The 25,598-nt window shown below is 39.4% G+C and overlaps 1 protein-coding gene across 1 annotated transcript; it reads right to left on the reverse strand.

The window, feature by feature from the left end:
- Window positions 1–443: 443 nt before the first annotated feature.
- CRLS1 (cardiolipin synthase 1) lies at window positions 444–25,130 on the reverse strand. The gene is made up of 7 exons (XM_021689024.1): window positions 24,660–25,130; window positions 21,882–22,019; window positions 16,642–16,771; window positions 5,746–5,831; window positions 4,790–4,858; window positions 3,163–3,254; window positions 444–1,426 (listed from the first exon to the last, which is right to left on the reverse strand). Exons 1-7 carry the CDS (start codon window positions 24,963–24,965, stop codon window positions 1,339–1,341), a joined length of 909 nt encoding a protein of 302 aa, XP_021544699.1. The 5' UTR covers window positions 24,966–25,130; the 3' UTR covers window positions 444–1,338.
- Between the last annotated feature and the right edge of the window lie 468 nt (window positions 25,131–25,598).

The raw sequence follows: 25,598 nt of genomic DNA on the forward strand, positions 1-25,598 counted from the left end.
GCTGCTAACCTGGGAACAAGGAAGCCAGGACCGAAGGCAAGAGAGGGGCACACTGATCCCAGGATGCCACCGCCAACAGGCATGAATTTTGCTTTTAACTTCCCATCTTAACACAGCTCGACAAGCTCTGTTTGGATAAGCTCACTGCACAATTCCACAGGACACTTAGGACAGTGGGCAGCAACAGGCCTCCGCTGGTAAGAGGAAGCAACCAGCAACAGCCATCGTCTTCCTCTTCCCTCTCTCTCTGTGCCTCCCACTCTTCCAAACATGACGGTGTAGTGGGAGTAAGGACTTTAAGTCAGATGGTCCCAAACAAATTATTTTTACAATGTAAGTGCAAGTGATGTATCTGAATGGACTTCAGATAGCAGAGGAATCAGAAAACTTCAACAGTGAGGATCATAGCATGTTAAACAGAACACCACCACTGAGCTGAAGGCACTTTTCCAGCTCTTTTATTCCTTTAATATCTTAACAAAAGATACCCCCAAATTTAAAAAACCTTTGAAAAATATACAGTTTCATATTATTTACATAACATGTGAGTACAGGTTCCAACATCATACAAACATTGCTATGTTAGAAACAGCGGAAGGCATGTTATAACTCACTGCCTCCTGGATGGTGTAAGCTAATGGACATGCTTTCATATTTCAACCACCTTTGTCACTTGCTATCCTGATACATAGACTACTAGGCACCTGAGAGGTTGGAAGACTACTGAACTTGAACTTCAATACCTTCTGTTGTGATCTTGTTATTTTCAAAACTTACTGCATTTTAAATATCTTTACAAGTTTACTTCATCCACAACTAAGCTACCTTTATTGTCATTATCCTAAATGATCAAATATTAACCACAAAAACTATTATGTGTACACAGTTCTAAAAATCAAACATAAGACTGTGTAGCCAAGTTGTGTCGGATAGATACTTAAACCCAGTAAATCCCCTAGTGCTTTGTAAGCCATCTAAATTCTGTTAAACAGAAGTGGCAACTTCAGTTTCCATGCTCTAGACTAGGTTTCTTAAAAATGCGTTAAAAAGTGACTGACGATAATTGGAATAATTGGTATGTTATAAATTAATCAAGAAACCTAAGATAAAAAATTCTAAATTATAGTTTTATTTGTATTTAAAAATACATTGGAAATTCTGCATATGCCCATGATCAAGCTTATTTTCAAAGCACATTACTTAAATTTTGATGACATGGTTTGTTCTGACAAGTCCTTTTTCAAGCTGAACCCCAAACTACGGAAGCTCCTGTAGCTTTCCCCTCGCCCTGCCACCGACGACGTATACCGCTTCCTCACTAATGACGATGGATGACTTTCATCTGCCTTTTATCACCTGAACAGTTTTTCGACCGTAATGATAGTAACTGTAAGCTGATGCAGCTGTGGTGAAAGCTGTGAAACACCTTTTTTGGAAGAAAGAAAGAAAGATTTAGTTGTCAAGTCTAAGACACAGGAACCATGAGAATCACAAAGAATACATTTAATAGAGTTATTTAAAAAGCAAAAAGGCCATGCGTGGAATTCTTTTTTAGCTCCAGGAATCTAAAGCTGCTGCTTTCAAGATAATCTCAAACTGAATCTAGTTAATGAGCCCGAAAAAAATAATACTGGCCATTATCACCTCTACCCAGCCGTTATTCTAGGTGTCTTACGCCACCGTTTTCTTTTCACAGCAACCTTCTCTTACAGAGAGGCAGATGAAGCCCCGGGGAACTTTGCTCAGGGCCACAGAACCGCGTCTGAGCCTCGTCCAGAGCCCCTGTGCTCTTTCCACTGCTCCCTGCTGCTGAGGGTATCGGGCTTTTATTTCCTGCAGAATTCGAATATCTGAGTCATTTTAAATAAAATCCAGCTTTTGTTTGGTTTTTTTTTAAATGATTTTTCCTTAAGTTAACTGCCAGATTCACCAGATTCTCTTCGAAGTTCCATAAGTGATGCGCATGGCTTGCTGAGTGCTCATGGCCTAGCAGGTTACTTTTTAGTGCACCGTGCCTGTCTGCTTCCACCAGCTGAGCAGGAGATCATGGAAACTCTATTTTTGTTTGATCCCAAAGCTGTCTGTGCCAGTTTGATCATCTAAATTCACACGTGAACCAATGCAACATACATGCCGGAAGAGCTGCTATATTTGAGAACTAAGTGGGATAGTTTGGAAATACTTTATAACAAGGTGAGTTGCTAAAAACTACTGTCAAAGTAGGCAATATGACTGTTGAAAGGTTGGAGAAAAACGGTAAAAATCTAGAAAGTTTCTATACTTAGATTGCTATGTAAATGTCTTAAGTTCCTATATCACTTTAAAGAAACAGAAACAGAAAATAAAAACATCAGAGAGAGGTTGTATTACGGATGTAGTTTAGTCAAGAAAAACTCCCACAGACCGATACTCAAAAAAAAAAGGCATCGGTCCTCTATCAAAAGATGTAGGATGAATCAGACAAAATGTACACATATATTTTAGAAAATAAAAGGTTTAGCGTGTGTACCATCTTTAAAGCTTCTTTAGCTTAACTGACTCTGGCTCAGACTGCATCAAGCAAGGCTTTAATTAAAGTGTACTAAAATACAGTGCTTCAAGTTCAGTGTGGCACATCTGGACTCTGACAGATTGTATTCGACATATTTTCACGGTGATACATTTCAAAGCTATAAGTAAGGATAATAAAATAAAAAACTCTTTTCTCCAAGTTTCCCTCCCACTATGCCCCTGCGCCACTAGGCTGGATGCACTTTCCCCTACCCACTCTCCTATACCTGACCTTGCTCAGAGTCCGTCCTTCACCCCCAGTAACCTCCCCCAGTCTCTCCCTGTGTAAACCCACTAGGCCTCTTGCTCAAATGCCACTTCCTTCCTGAGGCTTTCCTTCTTCTCCCTTCCTGGAATCAAGTATCCTTCCCTCCTCCAAAACCCCAATACTTTATCTATATCTCTCATCCCTTTTAACTTGCATGAAAACTCCTGTAATTTCTATATCCCATGCATGATAGTAAACTTCAGAATAGTATCAGTCATAAAATATAGCCCCCAACTTTACTCGGTTGGTGCTCCATAAACATGGTAAGAACGAAGTAATTCTAAGACTGTCACAATAAGCCATTTTGTTGACATTCTCAGAGAGTAATTCTACATTTAGCTTACCACAGTATCTGAAGATAAATGCTGTCAGCATAATTGAAAACCGGAGCTGCCAAAGAAGCTGCCACCAAGATTAACTGGACTGCTGTGTTTACCTAAAACAAAAAAAAAAAGTCATGAATAAACAGTGCCAAGGAGATCCTGCTTCAAGCTCAAGAGACAAAGGCACAGCCCATCATGCTATAACATGACGTACCCTCGGCGTGCTTGGTGTCGTAATATCCAGCCAAAGAAGCTGGCATTCATCTGTCTGCACAGGTGCCCTTTACAGTGAGGATAAGGGCATCTGTCAGAAAATACTACTACCTTGAATTTCCAGAGCAATTTAATAATGTTGCAATGTTCTTGGCCTTTTTTCAGTTGTCTGTTAAAATAGCCCTGTGGATATGGAAATAATAAAGCTACCACTTCACCGGTGAAAATGTAATGAGCTAAGTGACTTGCCTGCAGTCATAGCAGGTTACAGGATGGAACCCAGATCCCAGACTCCCCAGCACTTCATCCAGTGCTCTCCTTCATTTGCCCAAATGTCAAACCCTAGGAGGTCAGAAAATTGAAATGCATTCATCTCCATGAGAAGAGGCTCTGGAGGAAATAAGTATGTTCCCCTACCCTACAAGACAGCATGGAGGAGAGAAGGATGAAAACAGAACCAAAAATGCGCTGGAGACTGCCTACTCATCCTGAGAAGCGTGCTGGGGAAGAGGGTGTGAAGGATGAAGCCGTGGGAAATGTGCAAGAAGCATCTCTGTTCTACCGTCCATTCTGCAACCAACAGACAAGGATTCCACTTCATCTTAAAAAATTAAATAAAAAATTGTCTGGAGAACTTCTTGCACCTGAGTCCCTTTCTAAGCAGTGCTACACTCTAACTGCTGTACCTGATACAAATGTAAGTCACTTGAATCTAAAAAAACAAAAAACAAAACCCCATAAATGTAGGTAAAAGTCCACCCCAGGGAGTTTTAGGTATAACAGTAACAACCCCTCTGTCCCAAAGATGATCTGTGTCCCTAACCTGTTAAACTTCTGTCACAAGGGACAGGACAAAAGGATGATTAGAACGAACTTACCAAGGCTACTAGGAAAACAGAAACGCCTTGAGAGTCATTAATGGTGTGTTCTCTGTCTGCAAAGGCTGGCACAGTTACTGTGCTGCAAGCGGCTCAGGAAAACAGGACGAATAACTAAGCGTAGCAGCTGTTTATTAGTAAGTACAACTTTTTCCTATCCTTTCCATGTAATAATCAATGGTGAAAACGAAGGGCCCGATTTTACGGTGTTTTCACCACAGAAAGGAGGGTAATGAAACTACAAAGGAACCTCCATAATTTCTCTGTAGCTCAACCAAGACACGATTACATTTCTACCCCCTTCCCCTTCCCAAACGGTGACCCTAACACCTCATTCGGGGACTTAAATGCTCAGACCACCAATGCAAAACACAATGCGTATACAAAAGACCCAAAAAGCTCAAAGGACAAAAGAACTGGGTTAATGACCTCACTCTATCTCCTACAGTCAGTGCACTGAAATAGGTCTCATTTTCAGCGGCTGTAGACTGAGGTTTATATTCATTATAATAAACATTTACCAGGGAATAACTTGAAAGGATGTGCGTGTCTCTTACCTTGCTGATGAAGGTTGGTTTGAACCTAGCAGTGGCATAGCAAGGATTGAAATATTTAGAAAGGGTTCGCTGGCAGAGGACAAAAAGATAAAGTTTATTCAATTTATCATTCAAGTTTAAAACAATCATTTTGTTATTATATGTAGGTAACAGTTACTGAATATTTACATCATATGCCTGGCTCCATGCTAGACAAGCCCTTTATCTGCATCTTCTTTTATTACCCTAAATGAGCAGTGTCTATATTCCTTATAAATCATACACAGGTTACTGAAAGCAGATTTTTGTTTAATTTATAGATCTCAATCCCTAGAAAACTCTAACACAGTAACTATCCTAAAGTCTGCCTGACGACATCTGTTCTCTAAATAAACTCAATAAATCTCCCTTATTGTTATTTTTTTCCATAGGCTAAAAAAATGAAATGAGTAAGGTCCTATTTTCAGTGGATCCAGAACCAAAGGATAAGGTTATTATGCTATGCCTATGTGCTCAAGTATCTATACAGCAATGAATAAATATGCAAACAAACCATTCTGTGTTCATACAACTGTGATTTTAAAAACTAGTTCCAGACAATCCATGGTAGGGGCTAAATCAAGCAGCAAAGGGGCTTGGTTACACAAACACTCCTGACAGTTTGCTGCTAGAGACAGGGCGGAGTTGGTCTGGGTTTTATGTGCTATCAACTAAAAAGGTTTGACTCATATACATGCCTTTTTAAAATTGATCATTCATGTTTTCACTGAACAACTACCATTGTGGGTGATTCAAATAGCAAGAGGACACACTTATGTGTGGTTTTAAAAAATTCTTGAAAAAAGGATCAAAAAATAATGGCCATAAATTACTCCCATAAAGTGGAACTCAGGATACAACGCAGTGGGTTTTTGGAGTTTTTTTTTTTGCCTTAAGTTGTAAGTAATAATAAAAGGATGTTTTTTAAACAGACTCACCGGTGTTGGAAGAGTTCGGTATCTGACGTAAAAAACAGCAGCTATCAGCATTACGTCTCTCGAAATTATCATGTAAGTAAGTGGAACTGAAAATCAAAAATAAAATAATTTTGATTGGGATTTTGAAATTTACTGATATTACACATACAATAAAGCCTCATTCAGCCTTATGAACTGGTATTTCACAGAAATAAAAATGTTGTAAATAAATACTTATGGATTTGGTTTAGGGTCCTTATAGTGAACCACTGATTTTTATATTCTTCTTCCACCTACCCTCAAACCAAGTGAAGGACTATGTCTGCCTCTCAGAATGTCAGTCCTCTTGCCTTTTCTCCCTCTTGCACGTTTTTAAGCTGTAGGTTATTAGTGTCAGTGTCGGCTGTACTCAGCCCCCACTATCTCCTTTGTGACCTCTCAGCCTTGTGAATTTGGAAAAATGATCACCATGCTTACTATACTTATATATGGAATGAATGAGATGGTAGAGCCTGGAAAAGATACAGGAAGACTCAAAATACTATGCCGACTCAGGAGCTCTGATGGCTTCTACATTCTAGACTATTTTATAAGCAGTAAAATTTGCTGTATGTAACACTTGTGGAAAAGCCAAATACTTTCATTCTTGTCTGGTCAGTTCCTACCCAGGTAATTGCTATTTCTTCTCCTGCCCCATTCATTCAATGAATTCTAACTTAAAAAGAATTCAATCTGTCGATACTTTTCTCATTATTCTTAAGATTCTACAGCATGGGGGGTGCCTGGATGGCTAGTCAGTTAGGAGTCCAGCTCTTGATTTAGGTTCAGGTCATGATCTCAAGGTCATGAGATCGAGCCCCATGTTAGGCTCCATGCTGAGCATGGAGACTGCTTAAGATTCTCTCTTGCCAGGGCGCCTGGGTGGCTCAGTTGGTTAAGCGACTGCCTTCGGCTCAGGTCATGATCCTGGAGTCCCTGGATCAAGTCCCGCATCGGGCTCCCTACTTGGCAGGGAGTCTGCTTCTCCCTCTGACCCTCCCCCCTCTCATGCCCATCAAAAACTAATGATGTAATGTATGGTGATTACCATAACATAAAAAAAAAAAAAAAAAGATCCTCTCCCATCTCCCTCTGCTCCTCCTCACCCCCTCTAAAAGATTCTACAGCATGGCCCCAAAGCCAGAGCCAGCAAAATATTTTAGATTGATACCCAAAAGAACCCCTGCCCCCTTGTTGAGTAACAATGGGAGGGCAGAGGTCCTGTTTCCTTTCACATCCTTCTACACTATCGGAAGTCTTAACTATGAACATATATTGCTTTTATTAGAAAAAATATTTTTTTAAAAAAGAAAAAAATCCTGACAATTGTTTCAAACTAAAATAACAGGGTCATGTGTATCCCTTCCATAATACTTCCAAACAGCTCTCCTATGAATTACTTTTGAGATATTTATGGTCCTCTCCAGTTCTGACATTCTATTCGTTCTGCAACTTGAGCAAAATCTCAATTACAGATTACAATTTAATCTGTGTTGGTTACGACTATGATGTTAAGTGTAGATCGTTGGCCTAGTCCTGGATGATAAGACTGTTTGAAAGAGAAAATGCTTATCTACCACTCAAGTCATGGCATTTGGAGCACACAGAAGACACAGCTGTATGAGCCAAATAACAAAACAAGCAAGCCATGATTTTTAGGAGCATTTTTTGTGTCTGTAAAACAGACTTTTCTACAGCAATCATTAGCTGGCAAAATCTAACCATCAGATTTTAAAACACAGCAAACTCATGCAAATTACATAGAGTAAACCTCCTAAACACAACTTTAGAAGAGAGTAAACACCTGTTGGTCTATTTCATCATCACAGGGAAAAAGAGACTAGGACTTAATCCTAAATAAGAAGTTTCTGCAAAAGAGATGAGGCAATTCAATACGCTGCAAAGACGGGTTCTTGTTCTAACTAGTAACAACCCACACTACCATTCATTGAGTATCTGGCACTGTTTTAAGCATTTCATACATATTTTCATTTAATCTATGTATCGACTCCACAAAACAGGGACCATCATTATCCCCATTTTACAAATGAGGAAAACAAGCCTTAGGCAAATTATATCACCTGGCCAAGGTCACCCGTTAGTGAGTAGTACAACCAGTACTAGTACTGTAACCACTAGTAAACAGTACAGGAAGCTGTACAGCCAGAGCCCTAGGAATGGAACCTAGGTCTATGGAATTCACAGCCTATGCTCAGGTCAGTGTACGAGGCTCCAACCCAGCCGTGTGAGTTGCAATTAGCATCTCTGGACTCAGCTTACCTTCTGTAACAGCCTGGCGGAGAAAGGAAAGTTAACAAAAAATCAAGTGTTCTCCAAACTGGCTGCCCACCACAGAATCACCTTGGGAGAGCTTCACAGACACACAGATGAAAGCTCCTTGGGGAGGGGCGCCTGGGTGGTTCAGAGGGTTAAGCGTCTGCCTTCGGCTCAGGTCATGATCCCAGGGTCCTGGGATCCAGCCCCACATCGGGCTCCCTGCTCTGCGGGAAGCCTGCTTCTCCCTCTCCCTCTGCCTCTCTCCTGCTCATGCTCTCTCTCTCCCCGCCCCGTATCTCTGTGTCTCAAATGAATAAATAAAATCTTAAAAAAGGGGTGCCTGGGTCGCTCAGTCATTAAGCATCTGCCTTCGGCTCAGGTCATGATCCTGGAGTCCCAGGATCAAGTCCCGCATTGGGCTCCCTGCTCAGCGGGGAGTCTGCTTCTCCCTCTGACCCTCCCCCCTCTCATGCTCTCTCTCTATCTCATTCTCTCTCAAATAAATAAATAAAATCTTTAAAAAATATAAAAAAAATAAAATCTTTTAAAAAAAAAGAAAAGAAAGCTCCTTGGGGGATTCGCATGCACAGCCAGGCTGGGACCCTGCCTCACCAGGTGATCTCTAAGGCCTCTCCCTGGCTTTTGCATCTTCTAACTGCTCCTCCTTTCTCTCCAGCCTTCCCTTCCCTTTTCTTCCAGGGCTAAAACAGCTTTCATTTTGCCTATCAGAGTATAATAGTGTGTTAGTCAGGATAAGAGTGTATAAAACGTGTCAGGGATTGCTCCAAGGTTTTCCTCCCTAACTTGCTAACCCTTCTGAAATAGGTAATGTCTGCAATAAAGAGGTACATTAGAGGCTAATTTTATTAGCATTCAAGAGAAATTAATAAAACAAAGTCACTTTTACATATCACAAGTGCTCATTATCAATACCATAGGTTATTGCACTGAAAAATAACAGAATTATTCCAGAAATTGATTCAAACCAGCAATAAGAATTTGCTATACAGCAAGCCAGAAATAATACAAGATATGGAAAAGAATCGTAATTTAGTAAATGTGGCATAACAAATGCACATAAGTAGAAATTAACTTAGACTCACATCCCGGACTGCTACAAATGTAACAAATCAAGTTGTTTTCATCCTAATCTCTCCTCCCATAGAAAAAGCAAGAAGAAAAGCAGAATTATTTATTATCCTAGCTGAGGAAGAAAGCACATTTCTTACTCTTGAGGAAACAGCTATTCAGATGAAGGTGGATGGAACTTTTACAAAAATGCAGGCAGTATGAAAGTAAGCAGATGCGAAATAACATATATACAGCTCTCCCCCTAAAACACGCCTAAAATGACAGTGAAGGAATAAAAAGACAAAGTCACAAAGAGAATGAGGAGAGAAGACAAATTTCTCAGTTCTACGTTTGTTAGTAAGAATTATTTTAATTCAAACTGATTAAAGGCATCATAAAAAGCCCAACAAATCCCAAGCAAGATAAATAAAAAAGTAACTCATACCAAGATATATTACTATGAAACTATGGAAAACCCCAAAGACAAACGAGAAAATCTTAAAAGCAGCCAGAATAAAAACAGTTAACTTCAAAAAAAGAATGGATTAGCAGTTTCTTTTATACCAACAACAGAAATGAAAATTGTATAATATGTTATATGTGCTGAAATGACTACCAACCCAGACTTCTACACTCAATAAAAATATCCTTCAAGAACAAAGGCAAAATCAGAGAAAGACAAATACTGCCCAGTATCACTTACATGTGGAATTAAAAATAAATAAAAATAAAATAAAATAAAAGTTGAAATAGAAATAGCAAGGAAAAAAGTGTCTGCCAGAGGCTGGAGGACGGGAGAAATAGGGAGGTTGATAAAAGGGTGCAAATTTCCACTTTTAAGATGAATAAAGTCTGAGGATCTAATGTATAATATGGTGACTGCAGTTGATTATACTGTATTGTATTAATTGAAATCTGCTTGGAGAGTGGAACTTAATATCCTCACACATACAAAAGAATAAAATGTTCTCATACATACAAAAGAATAAAGGCAAAATAAAAATATTTTCAGAGAAACAAAGGCAAGAATGTACCACCAGTTGACCAATATTAAAAGAATTTCTAAAGATACACTTCAGATGAAAGGAAAATGATCCCAAGATGGAAGGTCTGAGATACATCAAACAATGTAAGCCAGAAAAAAGTAAATATGAAGATACATCTTAATGAACACTGTAAAAACAGTATCATGTGGGTTTAAGAAGTAAATAAAATTAAAGTATGGCAACAATAACCAAAGTTGAGGGGCGCCTGGGTGGCTCAGTCGTTAAGCGGCTGCCTTCGGCTCAGGTCATGATCCCAGGGTCCTGGGTTCAAGCCCCGCATCAGGCTCCCCGCTCCGCGGGAAGCCTGCTTCTCCCTCTCCCACTCCCCCTGCTTATGTTCCCTGTCTCTCTCTGTCAAATAAATAAATAAAATCTTTAAAAAAAAAAAAAAAAAACAATAACCAAAGTTGAGAAAGCAGTAAATGGAGCTCAAGCAGGGCCGAGTGCAGATTCATTAACACTGAACTTTGATAAGGATGAATGATATAATTCTGAAAATAACTACATGGAAACAGAGTATAACAGAGCCAAACTGGCACAGAGGGAAAACAAGTATAATGATAAAAAATCTTTACAGATGTTGAAAAGCACATATGAGCCAAATGAAACACATAAAATGGAAGACTGCTACACAAATAATAGTAATCACAGTAAATGTTAATGGATTAAATGTTCCAGTTGAAAGATAAAATATTTTTAGACTGGATAAAAATAAAGAAAACCCATCTGTCTTTCTGCTATTTATAAGAAATATCTAAAATATAAAGATACAGAGAAATTGAAAGTGATTTATCAGGCAAACATTGACCTGATCATTATTGAAGATATGGAGGGGTCACACTTCATAATAAAACATTCAATTTACCAAGAAGACAAAAAAATCTAATGTATATGCACTTAACAGCAGGACTTCAAAGACACAAAGCAAAAATCAGACTACAAAGAAAAATAATGTAAAACTAAACACAAAGGAAACTAACCTACTCTCTTAATAACTGACAAACAAGCAGACCAAACAGAAAAAAGAAGTCAGTAATCATTTAAATGTCAGGATTTAAAATTTGACCAAATCGTTATATATAGAACATCACACCCAACTACCACAGAATACATACTCATTTGAAGCACATATAAATGTTTATAAAATTTGACTGCAGGGGCGCCTGGGTGGCTCGGTCAGTTGAGCGTCTGCCTTCAGCTCAGGTCAGGATCCCAGGGTCCTGGGATCGAGCCCCGCATCAGGCTCCCTGCTCAGCAGGGAGCCTGCTTCTCCCTCTCCCTCTGCCTGCCTGTCTGCCTACTTGTGCTCTCTCTCTCTCTGTCAAATAAATAAATAAAATCTTTAAAAAAATTTTTTTACTGTATACTGGCCTGTGGGGCTAAAATCAGAGCATGTTCTCTGGATATAAGGTAATTATGCTTGAAATTAATAATAAAAAGCTATCCAGAGAAACTCACAAATAAGAAATACACATTTCTATTAACCCCCTAAGTCAAAGAAAATAATGGAAATAGAATATTCTGAACTCAATAATGGCAAAATACTTTTATCGACATATGAGATGCGGTGAAAGGGATACTCAAGACAAAATGTACAGCCCTAAATGCCAACTTTAGAAAAGAAAAGATGAAAGAAATGAGTTAAATATTCATCTACAGCTGTGCTGTTCAATACAACAGCCACTAGTCACGTGGGAAAATAAAGCACCTGAAATGTGGCTGGTCTGAATGAGAAGTGCTGTAAAATGAAAACTAGACACTGGCTTTTGAGAGCATAGTATGAAGAAAAACTCACTAATTTTTTATGGATTACACATTGAAATGATAATATTTATCATCTAGTAGGTTAAATGTTATTAAAATTATTTTCACCTGTTCTCTTTGATTTTCAATATAGCTACTAGAAAATTTTAAAATTACATATATGGCTCCCGTTATATTTCTACTAAACAGAACCGATCTAAAGAATTTGGAAAAAGAACAGCAAGGGAAACCTGGAGAAAGAAGTAAAAGAGCAAGATTTAATGAAGTAGTAAGCATATCAGACAAAGCCCAAAGTCGGTTCTTTGAAAAGATTCATAAAACTGACACACCTCTGTTAAGACAATTCAAGGGAAAAAAACAAAGAAGGGACAAATAACTAATAAATCAGGATGAAAAGGGGGGCAAGGGGGCACTGCTGCATATCCTAAGGACATCAAAAAGTTAACATGGATACCATAAATAGTTAATGGTAAATCTTTATAAATGTAGTTGTAATGGACAAGTTCTTAGAAAAACACCATAACTTACCAAACAGACAAAAGATGAACCAGAAAATCTGAATCATCCTATAACAAAAAAAAATGAATCACCTATTTGAAAACTCCTTCCTAAACTCCAGTCCTCAATGCTTCAATAAGTTCAACCAAACATTTAAAGAAGAAATATTGCAATTTCACACAAACATCTCCCAAGAATGGGGAAAAAAAACCTAGACTTCCTAACTCTTATTATGAGATCAGTATAAATTTGATAGTAAAACCTAATATATCAGTATCTTGTGAATACTGATACAAAATCTTCAACAAAATATTAGAAACTAAATTTAGCAATATTTTCATAATCTATCATGACCAAATTGGATTTATACCAAGAATTTCAGGTTGGTTTAACATTAGAAAAACAATAATGTAATCCATAACACATTAACAGTTTAAAAGGAAAAAAAAATGACTCTCATAATACATGAAGAAAAAGAATTTGATAAAATTCAATATCTAATTGTAATAAAAACTCTTAGCAAACTCCCAATAGAAGTGAACTTCCATAACCTGAAAAAAGGATACATTTTATTTAATAGTGAAATGTTGATAACTTTCCTTTTGAAACTGGAACATTCCTATTCAACACTGTACTGTGCAGTATGTTAAAGAAAAGGCAAAAGAATTGGAAAAGAAGAAGTACACTATCATTAATTATAGACAATACACAATTGACAATGTAGAAAATCCAAGAGAATTTACATTATTAGAATAAGAGTTTTAAAAAATATTTTATTTGATAGAGAGCAGGAGTGGAGGGAGAGGGGCAGAGGGAGAAGGAGAAGCAGATGCCCCGCTGAGCAGGGGGCCAGACGTGGGGCTCGATCCCAGGACCCCAGGATCATGACCTGAACTGAAGGCAGACGCTTAACTGACTGAGCTACCCAGGCGCCCCTAGAATAAGAGTTTAACAAGTTTTGCTCGACACAAAAATCAACATCAGAAATAGAATTGATTTTTATTCTATCAACAATAGGCACTTATTACAAAATGAAATAGTAAAAAGCTACCATTTAGAAAAGCATCAAAATTACCAAGCAACTTGGAATAAATCTAATAACAAAACTGTTTATTACCTCTCTGAAGAAAACTAACATTCTGACATTTTAAAAAGACTAAATGGAGTAAATATATCCTGCTTGTGGACTGGAAGATCAATATTGTAAAGATATCAATTCTTTCAAATAGATCTATAAACTAAATGCAATCCCAATTAAAATTCCAACAGGCTTTTCTGGGGAACTTGAAAAGCTGATTCTAACATTTACACACAAGGGGCGCTTGGCTGGCTCAGCTGGTGGAACGTGGGGCTCCTGATCTCAGGGTCCTGAGTTTGAGCTCCATATTGGGTGTAGAGATTGCTTAAATAAATAAACTTAAAATATATTAAAAAAATAAAATTTACACACAAAATGGAAAGGGGTAAGAACATCAAAGGTGGAAGGACTTGCTCTACCAGGTATCAAGACTTTTAGCAAAGCAGTAACAATTCAGGATGGTACTAGTGCAGTAACAGACAAATCAGTAAGGAACAACTAAGACAACCCAGAAATGGACCCATGTATATATGGACATTGCAGTAAGCCTGGAAAGTACAGATTTTTCAAAAAAAAAAAAGGGATGGGGGCACCTGGGTGGCTTAGTCAGTTAAAGTGTCCGTTTCTTGGTTTTGACTCTCCAAGTTGTGGGATCGAGCCCCAAGTCGGGCTCCCGCACATAAGAATCTCCTTGTCCCTCTCTCTTTGCACCTCCCCCTGCTTGCTGTCTCTCTCTCAAATAAATAAATATCTTTTTTATTTATTTTATTTTATTTATTTATTTTTTTTAAGATTTTATTTATTTATTTGACAGAGAGAGACACAGCGAGAGAGGGAACACAAGCAGGGGGAGTGGGAGAGGGAGAAGCAGGCTTCCCGTGGAGCAGGGAGCCCGATGCGGGGCTCAATCCCAGGACCCTGGGATCATGACCTGAGCCGAAGGCAGACGCTTAACGACTGAGCCACCCAGGCGCCCCAATAATATCTTTTTTTTAAAAAAAGTGCTGGGATAATGTGGTACCCACAGAAATAGCTAGAAAATTAATTTTTAGGAGAATTTTTTCTAAACATCAACTAGAAAAAAATGTAAACAAACAAAAAAATCCTAAAAACTTTCCAATACAAAACATAACCACATATAAAGGAAAAGGTACCAGAACAGCATGAGACCTCTCAACAGCAAGATGGAATCTGGAAGTCTACAGAATAGGGTCTTCAAAATTCTGAGTGAAAATCATCTGCAATTGAAAATTATGCCCGGGTGCCTGGGTGGCTCAGTCGGTTAAGCAACTGCCTTCAGCTCAGGTCATGATCCCAGGGTCCTGGGATCGAGTCCCACATCAGGCTCCCCCTGCTCTGCGGGGAGCCTGCTTCTCCCTCTGCCTCTGCATGCCACTCCCCTGCTTGTGCTCTCTCTCTGTCAAATAAATAAATAAAATCTTTAAAAAAAAAAAAAGAAAGAAAAGAAAATTATGCCCAATTCAAATCTCAATCAAGTATGGAGGGTGGAATAAAGACAAAATATTTTCAATGTCTTTAGAATAAAGCCATTGTGGACCTCTAAAACTCTAGCTGCCACACTGCATCCTTAGACAGGAAACAACAGGAGGTTGCACTCCACCAAGAGGAAACTCTCAACAAGGAAGCCACGGGAACTTGGAAAAATAGACCCAACACAGAAGTGAGACAACAGAAATTCCCAGAATAGCAAAAAAGAATTCTCAGCTTGCAAAGCAACCTACACCAATTATTTAGGTAAATCTCACAGCAACATTATCTATTATGCTAAAACCTGGATACAATTTCTTTGTTCAAAAGGGAAATATCTGATCAACCTTTGTAAAATAATACAACAAAATACAAAATAACTCTAAAAAATTGGAGGCCTGAAAGTATGTGGACACATGCACACACATACAAGATCATTTGGATCGGAGCGCCTGGGTGGCTCAGTTGGTTGAGCGACTGCCTTCGGCTCAGGTCATGATCCTGGAGTCCCGGGATCGAGTGCCGCATCGGCCTCCCTGCTCGGCAGGGAGTCTGCTTCTCCCTCTGACCCTTTTCCCTACTCATGCTCTCTATCATTCTCTCAATAAATAAAAATCTTAAAAAAAAAACAACAAAAAACGAGATCATTTGGATCTTGAATAATGTCAATAGAATGCTCCTTAGGTTCCTTTCGCACCCCCCCCCACAAATACTAGAATGAGAGTACCCCTGCCCTTTCAACACCCCCAACCATATATACACCAAAATTCTGACTTTCAAAGAAGCACATAAATATAAACATTAATCCAGTTTATTTTTTAATTTGGTATGGGAATTTAAAAGCCTAAAAGTAAGAGAGAAAAAGATCCTCTAGATTGAGGAGACTATACTAGACTGAAATGCCATTACACTTCTTCCTATCAAATGGCAATAATAACATGCCATTGAAAGACCATGTGGCAGCGTTTGCTTCATTCTCAGATTCTAACACTTGGAAATTAAGTTTAATCTAAACCAAGGGAGAAAAACTGAGAAATACAGCTTAAGTAGAAAATGAACAACCAGAAAAGCGCATGCAAAATAAAAAGCAAAAGATCATAAAATTTGTTAGAAAGAGTATTCAGATAATGTACAAACTATATACATATATATATATGTGTGTGTGTGTATACATATGTAATTTGAAATTGCATAACAATGTCTAAGTAAAACTAGTAATATGAAATTTTATAAACATTTTCAGGATTTCAGAGCTCTCATTTTTTATGATTAAACTGCACTTAATAAGTAATAGACTTAAGAAAACTTTAAATTGCTTTCAAAAAGCCAGGCACTAAGTAAGAATATAAAATACTGTTTCAAAAAATTCTAAACTAATATGAATTGGCAATGTGAAATAATATTTGCTTAAATTTAACTTTAAACAATCTAAGAAAACAACAGATTCTACTAGTAAAATAAAGACATAAATTCTGAAGTAAAATAACAGCTTGACAAGCAAAACAGTTCAATGGTTTAGAATTAGGGAAACAGTTTAAAGTTGAAAAATACACTTTTGGAACAAAAATTATTTGTCTCTCAGTCAAGAGAAATCCTAAACTGACTAATGTCATTCTTCCCTATGCTATTTAAAAGTACGCATGATGGCGTTCTTACCTGGAATAAGATCTGCATAGGTCAAGCTAACATATAAGATACTGATAAGTATTTTATCAGCAAGTGGATCAAGAGCACTTCCCAAAGCTGATTTTTGATTGGCCCAGTTTCGAGCAATAAATCCATCCAACTGAAAATAGAAGTTTTTTTTAAATAAATGTCATAATAGGTACAGAGTAGATATCTTGAAGGTTAATAGATACCAGAATAACAACTATATTTTCATAAAATGTTAATAAAACCTCTTCTGTTTCTTACCCCCAAACCTTCTCATTCTTTCACCAGTATATGTTTAGCTTTCAAATTACCAACTGGTCTAAAAACAATCTCACTTTTCTACAGTACTTTTCTTTCTCAAGGCCTTCCAGTATTTCTTTTATTTTCATAAGGCCCCTTTGTGGGTTGAATCCAAACACAAATTTAGAGACTTAAAGGACCCCCAAAAAATCCAGAGAAAGCATGGCTGACAGAGCATGGACTGGGGGCCCCTCCTTTGAGCCTTGGGTTATTTCACTACAGCCAAAATAGCTGCTTTTGCTTACAAGAACTACCTTTTAACTGCAAGACTTTGATTTTCACTCCTACCTACTTTTCTATGATATGATCCAACACTCTTAAGTTTTCACTGTTACTATTTTTCTTTTTTGTTTAGTGCAACTGTTAATTCCATGTCTGACTGTACTTGAATAAGAAAGTCAATCCTCAGGGGCGCCTGGGTGACTCAGTCGGTTAAGTGTCCAGCTCTTAGTTTTGGCTCAGGTCATGCTCTCACGGGTCGTGAGATTGAGCCCTGTATTAGGCTCCGCATTCAACTCCACATGCAGCGGGGAATCTGCTTGAGATTCTCCCCCTCTGTCCCTCTCCTCACCTGCACGTGTGTGCTTTCTCTCTCTCCTCTAAAATAAATAAATCTTACCAAAAAAAATCAATCCTCTGTACCTGGCCTACTTAAAAATCTTGATATGCAAATTACTTATTCACTATTCCTAGAAACCAATTATATTTTAAAGCAGAGGTCATACATGGTTACCAATGGGCCAAATGGGTCCTGCAAACAGCTTTTGGCTTAACATGCCCAGAGCTTTTAAAACTGTAAATTAGCTGCCAACATTTAAATATTCAAAGTCTTACCACAAAAATCCAGATCTCTAGTTTCACTTGAGAAATGGAAAGATCTGATCACCCTGGAGCCACAAGATGAATTGAAATCAAGTATCTATCACCTATTCCCATTAAATAAGGGAGGTTATTTTCTGGCTTTCCAAGTCTCTACCTGGCTTTCCTCACTTTAATTTCAAGCTTCAACAAATTTTTTAATTTTCTAGTCCTATTTCCAAGGAGAAAGAACCAAGGAGAAATTAATTTAGACATAATTTAACATGTACATTTTAAAGGGTAAATAAATCCTCTCTATCTCAAGTATTCCAGTAAGTTAGTAACAGACCTATCATTAAGAACTTGCTCTTTGGCAGCAGAACATAATGGTTAAGAACTTGCTCTTTGGCAGATCATAACTGGTTCAAGTCCTGGGTCAGCCCTTTACTATGTGACCTTGGGGAAATTATTTGGCCTAAGCTTCTCTTTCCTCATCTGTATAAGCTACCTCAAAGGGCTGATTGTCTTCAGCACATAATGGAATTAATACTTGTTTAGTATTCAGTAAATCCGCAAAAAAGGCAGTTTCTAGCTATTACTACACAACTGAAAGAACCTATTTTCTTATAAAATATACCACATGTAACAATGTCTAACAGAAAGTACCTAGAACTGGGCATTGGGGCCTTGGAAGATTCAGGTTTCAGTTCAGTTTTTGATCTCAAGGAACTTAACCTTCCACTTTTTCACTAGCATTCCCATCTGGTCCTCCCTGTTCCTCTACCTACATTAGATTCCAAGGTCATCAACTTCACTGCTCCTCTGCAAACATCTGTAACTCCCTTACTTCACTCTCCCTCCACCCTTCTTACACACAACTATCCATGTACTTACTCCAGGCCTGCACCTAACCAGCTGACCATTGCCCAAGAATACATAAGTGGGCTAACTGATCTCACTTCAAATTTGGGATCATAAATCTCCCATGGGCATTCAATACTGCCTGCCAACACCACACCTGCCTGTTTACTTTCTTTTCACACTGTCTGTTCTCACTTCAAGCCCACTCCTCCTTCACTCCCATAGCCTCTCACTCTAACTCATGATCATATCCATACTTTCCTTGAAAAACAGAAGCAGATTGTTAGCACTCCCTTATATTCCCACCCACAAATCCACCACCTACTTACTGCATCCAGACACATTCTCTGCTTTCTCTGATTCATGATCATAGGCCCTCTCACCTTCTGTGATTTGCCTCTCTTCTCCCCCATCTCTCCTGCATCATCAATCTCCTTTCTATCTGGTCATTTAATTAACCAGTTAATTAACAACAAAAATTCCCCCAGTATATAGAGCTTTAAAAACGACCCTTCTTCGACCCACTTCCCAATACCCCTACAAAGCAAAACTTTCTCAAAGCCACATCTATTGTCATTACACCTCACATTTGTTGCCAATCCACTCTGATTGTCCCCACTCCTCTAGAGATGGTGCTCATAAAGATCACCAATGAATTCTCCATTTTTAGCATACTTGACCTGAACACAATTGAAGCCCTGTCTTCACTTAACTTCTGGGACACCTGATGGCCTAATTTTCTTCCTTTCTCACCAAATGTTCTTTCTCAGTGTCCTTTACTGGCTCCTTTTCTATTGCTCCACATACTGCTCATTTCTCTGACCCCTTCTCTTCTTTAGATTTGAGATTCTCCCCAGCAAAAACTCCTAGTGCAATATTAAAATCCTCTTCAATAATCAAATAGCCCAAAACTGGGGCCAAGCCAATTCCTGTCACTGACAACATATTTGGGATTGTCCATGGGTTTTCATACTGAAACACAAAGGCATCAAAATTTAAATTAAATGCTATGAATTCATACTTTAACTATATTAGAAAAATATACCAAAAATTACACCAACTTTAGAGTCAGAAGCTACATAAACTTTAAACATACTGCTCATTTCTCTGAGCCCTTCTCCTCTTTAACCCAGCCTAAATGACATCACCCAGACTTGACCATCCATATGCTGGTAACTCTCAAATTTATCTCTAACCCTGACTTTTTCTAACTTCCAACTACTACTACCCAATTGATACCTCTATGTTGACAGGCACAACTCTTGGTACTTTTCTACTCTGTCCTACCCTGAGTGTTGCTCATCCCAAAAACAAAATTGTTACCTTTATGCACTAGTTGTTGAAAACAAAAAAGTGACAGCCTATCAGACATATTTCTCTCACTGCACATATGCAATCCACTGACATATCAACTCTATCTTCAAAACATATCCCACACTCATTCACTTCTCTCCAAATTCCCACCCCAGTCCAAGCTACTACCACTGCCACTCCCCTAGGTAACTGTAAGCCTCCTAACCAGCCTCTCTGCTTCCATTCTTGCCTTCCTACAACCTATTTCCCATACACAACATAAATCAGGCCTTGTCATTCCCCTGCTTAAACTCTCCATGACTCCTGCCATCTGCCCAGTGGCCAATCTAGAGGCATCAAAACCTCCATAAAGTAAATGTGAAATACGGTACCAAATAGCTCAAGTTTTCACATACACTGTCATATATATTTAGAAAAATGTAAATGAGGCCTCTTTGAGTTCAGTGAGTATTGCAATCTCATGTGGCAGCTAAAAAAAAGGTACAAGCAAAAGAAAAGCAAATCCAGTAACTAAAAACGATCTTGTCTCTTACATTTAAAAAAAAAAATCCATTATCAATATAATGGCCTTTGACAGACCTGGAGTGTGTCTGAGTGGGAGACCTTCAGGCTTCAGAGATAAAAGCAGGGACAAAAAAAAGAGAGACAGCGAGAATGGGGAGAAATAGTGACAAACAGGAGCTAAACCTGGGGGGAAAAAAAAAGTGGGAACCATTTTGAGAGACTATTTTTGATGCATATTTGGAAATGCTATATAATAATGCCAATGTCCTCCTTTGTTTACCCTGCAAATTCTTCACTTAATTCTATATTGCTCACCAATGCTAACGGGCAGGTGGAATTTTATTTCTGTGAACCTCAAAGCGAATAGCTGACATTACAGATACTACACAACTGTTATTTACAGAAAATTAGTTTATCTTCATTCTCACTAAATAAGTATCAAGCAATACTTTCCAAACATAAATCAGTCTGAAGAGGCATCAAATCATTCTTGCCTTGTCTGGGTGCTCACATGGATCTCAGACCAGCCTTATATAAGGATGTAATGTCTTTATTTCTACATGCTAACTGCCCTTATCTTAAATTTTTCCTCTATCTTTCTACCACTTTCCTCAACTGGGTTTTTGTAGGACATGTAATTTTAAAAGTCATTTCAAATCCCTTATGCAACAAGGTGGGTGATAAAGACAAGTAATGTCATACATGCTGATGGCTGGTCAGTCCACAAAAGCCTATTTTACACATATGTTGCCTTCTGTTATAAAATTATTTTCCAAGTTCTAATTTGATATAACCCGAATAAATCCTTCCCTCCCCCAAAACTGACACAGTGATGTAAAGGGGCTCTTCTTTCATTTGTCCATCTACTGGCGGAGTGGAAGAAGGAAGCATGCCTAATGCCTGGCCCAGGGCAGGATCTTCTGCTGGGTAATCAGAGGGTTGCAAAGCAGGGATCAGAAACCAAATCTGTGTGGGTGCCTACATCCTCCCACCAGCATAAACCTGAGTTGAGCTCTGACCTCTCCAAGCTCCCTGGTCACAATAACTGACCCACTGTTTCCCCCTCCACAGTAAAACCAACTGTTGTAAAGATCAGAGTATTTCTATCACGATAAATAGAAGAAGAGTCTCACAACTTCTCTCCTTTATTTCTATCCCTAAAGCATATACTTGGCTCCTTTGGAATTTCTAAGGATTTTTCTTTTACAGAAAAGTTAAAAACCAAGAGTAAAAAGCACCCGCTCCTATGTCTCCCAACAACTTTCACTTCCTTCCTTAAATCCCTTAAAAAATAAAAAGTCCCACACAGATGCTAAAGACAAGTCCTTATACAAAGTACTAGGTCAAATTCATCTTGAGGATTTCCTTCCAGGGAAAAGCAGACTAAGTCTGTGTTATTTCAGTGTACCAGAGACACTGGGATTTAAAAAGGGGAGCAAAACAGAGGGAGTGCATTTACAACTTACCAAATCAGTTAGCCCAGCTAAAGCAAAAACTCCTAGTGCAATATTAAAATCCTCTTCAATAATCAAATAGCCCAAAACTGGGGCCAAGCCAATTCTTGTCATTGACAACATATTTGGGATTGTCCATGGGTTTTCATACTGAAACACAAAGACATCAAAATTTAAATTAAATGCTATGAATTCATACTTTAACTATATTAGAAAAATACACCAAATATTACACCAACTTTAGAATCAGAAGCTATATAAACTTTAAATTTAGTACTCTGAATTTTAAAATCCATTCTGTTGTTTACAGACCATAGCTCTAAAACTGTCCAGAATACAGAAGATGAAGATATGTCATATGCCCATAAAGTATCTGCTATATATAGAGTGTGTGTATGTATACACACATACTTCCTAAAAGAGAAAAGAACAATCATGTATTATTTACCATATAGGTCAAGGCTTTAATATAGGACTTTATGATTAGAATTCAAACCTTACAACACTCTGCTTTTAAAAGTATAACCTCAAGAAGATCTTATACTTCAAATAAACAGTCTAGATGAAGTGTCAGAAAAAAAAAAAAGCCAAATTATCAACCCCAGGCATTTTGGCTTAAAATGTTTAAGCCCTCTGCACATACCCATCAAAAGAAGGCTAAAAGCTATACAGTGTATGGACATACGATGAAAAGGAAAGAAAATTTAACTCCATGATCTCATCACTAAATGGATAATTGCTGGAAGAAAATGGAGCTGGAAATAGGGATTGAGATCCTTAGGAAATAAAGAGAAATTTTGTAAATCTGTTCAAAATACCCATGAAAATGAAATGTTAAGATTCCCACCTAGAATCTGAGGGCTTTAGGATTCCTTGAAACTTCATTTGGAGCCAAGCTGTTTGAAGTTGGCACTAACAAAAGGGCTCTTTTTCAGCTACTGTGAAGAACATTACTTCCTTGCCAAACAAAATCTGTTTCATGAGAATATTTCAACTTTAAAAGCCTCGCCCTAGTGGAGCTAAGATACCCTGCCCAACAGGATACAGAAATAATACCAAGAAAACGTCTCCCTAAAGCCTGGACTTTTTCTCCACCGGTGAAGGATGCCAACTCTACCCCACGGGACTATCTACTCACAAACTAACCCTACTTTTAATCAGTAACCAATTAATCTGAACCTTAACTTTGATTTTTTAAAAAAGTGAGTTTCCATTTCTAAAGAAATCTTTTAAAATTCCATGAACCATTCCATAAGAAAAAGCAGTTCTCTAAAGATACTAAATTTGTGTTTATGAACAAACTGGTAAGAAATGTTCACCTTAGTTTGGAGGGATAATGGGGTTGTTACGGCAGAATACTGCCATTGAAAGCTACAGAAAAACTTCAAATTCTCCAGGAAACAATCACGAAACAAGAAGCAGTACAAACCTCTACTCAAGGACCCTTAATTGAAAGTAGACCACATTATGTAATTAAGTGGGAAAATTCTGGGAACATACTCCAAATTTAAGTTCAAAGGTCAGAGTGTTTCATAATCCAGAGGAAAAAAGATAAGGCTGTTTACCATAATGTGGTACAGAATAAGTCAAACACTTATCCAATGTTACAGCAACTCAGAGGGGGAAGAAAAAAAAACAACATAGTTCATGATTGAGAAAAAGGAATCACAAAGCAAAAGGTCAAAACAGAGTCCCAAAATTAATGTCAGAAATATCCAGAGGGCAAAATTAAAGACAAAGTTGCAAATAGCCTGATCATTTCATTTGGTGAATTGATCAACAGAACTGTAACTGGAACAGTGAGAGTTCTTTTTAGCTCCACATAAAACATTTTAAAGTACCTCACTAATTTCTAATCATTACATTTGCAAAAGTTTCTAAATTAAAATTAAGAGAGCTAATCTGAGATTACCCAACCAGATAACCTGTGGCATACTCGACCAACTACTGCCGTTCTGGGAAGGACTTCAGCCACCATATGGCAACCTCAAAGCATCCAGCATTCAAACCCCGACATACTTTAGCTATTAGTGGAGCTGAGACCCCGGCCAGGAAGTGGCCACCTCAACCCATGCTGTACAACTGATGAAAGCAGTACAAGGGCCCACTGAAGACATAACAATTGAAGATGTAATAATTGCATGAGTCTTGCTAACATGACATCAAAAGCTCTCCCACATTCATGCTCTGGTGTCTTTGCTTGGGCAGTATTTCAGAAGGTAAGTGGACAAATATCTCGTTCCATTACCTCAAAAAGAGAGTTGTAATCTTTTTCTACAATTAGAGATTAAAGAATCCTTTAATTACGCCTTATTTATCTTTCATCTTATAATATATAAGGTTACCAAAAGTCAGATGATAGTGAACCAAACCTACACAAGCCAATAGGCTTGTATACTTTTCTAAAGATTCCTACTAACTTGCCCTAAACATTGGGGAATGGCTTCAGAGAATTAAAAATAGACTTAATAAGACAAGTGAAGGCTATTTTTACCAATGCAATATCCTGAGGCCGACCCCGTTAAAGGTGCGGACAGAAAGGGGGGGGTAGGAAAGGAGAGATTCTAACTTGACCGCCGAGACTGAAGATGGACTCGGTTAGCACCCCTGAAATTCATCCCAACTGAATGACCTGCCCGTTACTCCTCTTCAGTGAACCGTTTACAAGTTCTGAACAGAAACGTCTGACTTGGGCCAGTGAGAGCACGTTATTCACGTCCAAGTCCGATCCCCGTGAAGGCCCGCGACCCCGACCCAGGGCTGCCCCTCCGCCTCCTCCTCGGTACGTACCAGGCTGGCGGCGCTCGCCTGACCCCATCGGCCGCTCCCGGGCTCCGCCGCGGCGTCCCCTCCAGCTGCGGGGTCGGGGGCCGCCTTCCCCGCGCCGGAGCAGTGGCCCCGTGGGCCGGCACCAGGCAGCCACAGGCCGAGCGCGGCCGGGCGCAGCCACCAGCGCTCCACCAGGCAGCCTAGGCAGCCGGGCACCGAGCGCAGCAGAGCCCCGCGGGCGCGCCCCTTGCCTGGCCGCACCCCTGGCGCCCATGCCGCGCCGCGAAGGAACCCCCACGAGCCGCGCGCCACGCGCGAAGCCAGCATGGCCCTGCCGCCGCGCCGCGAGGAGACAGGCGGCGAGAGCTCAGCAGCCTGGGGCACCGGCGAGCCACCTCTCCATAGAGTCCCCGCAACGTCCGAAAAACTCGGCCGCCTCCATTGCAGTTTTCAAACCCCAGCACGCTTCGCTTATACAGGTGGCCGGGAGCCGCCAAGGACGGACACTTTCGCGACGCTTTTGCGACACCGGCGGCGCTGGGCTTCCCAGCGCCCCCGGCGGTAGCAGGAGGAGCGTGCCGTTAGGCCCCTTGGGCTTTCGGGGAGCCGCAGGCTGTGGTTGCCGGCTTTTCTGCGCCCACGGTCGGGAGCTGAGGTCCGCGGGGAGGGGAGGACAGGAACTAGCCGGGCTGGGTGATGGCGCGACCGATGTGACCGGAGAGCGCAGGAGCCGGCCTGAAACCCTCCGAGGCCCGTGGCCTGCAGAAGGGCCCCCTCCGAGGTGTGTGCAGCGCTCCGGGGGTACTCGTGGCAGGTTTAAATATGAGTGAAGCGTCTGGTACAGAAGTCATTAATACAAGCTCCCTGCCCTTTTCCCTCTTATGAGCGTTTCATAAGCCAAAAATATGGGTATTAGAAAATGACAATAGTAGCAATTACTAATTGTTTACCAGGAAAGTG

The sequence above is a fragment of the Neomonachus schauinslandi genome, chromosome 10 (genome assembly GCF_002201575.2).
Source record: "Neomonachus schauinslandi chromosome 10, ASM220157v2, whole genome shotgun sequence".
Lineage (NCBI taxonomy): Eukaryota > Metazoa > Chordata > Mammalia > Carnivora > Phocidae > Neomonachus > Neomonachus schauinslandi.

Excerpts from the sequence above, each read along its gene's own strand:
- CRLS1 (XM_021689024.1), bottom strand. The coding sequence starts at position 24,965 with ATGCTGGCTTCGCGCGTGGCGCGCGGCTCGTGGGGGTTCCTTCGCGGC. Across the intron at positions 3,255-4,789 it reads AACCAACCTTCATCAGCAAG|GTAAACACAGCAGTCCAGTT; the intron begins GTAAGAGACACG and ends TTTTTGTTTTAG. Across the intron at positions 1,427-3,162 it reads ATTTATCTTCAGATACTGTG|GTGTTTCACAGCTTTCACCA; the intron begins GTAAGCTAAATG and ends CTTCCAAAAAAG.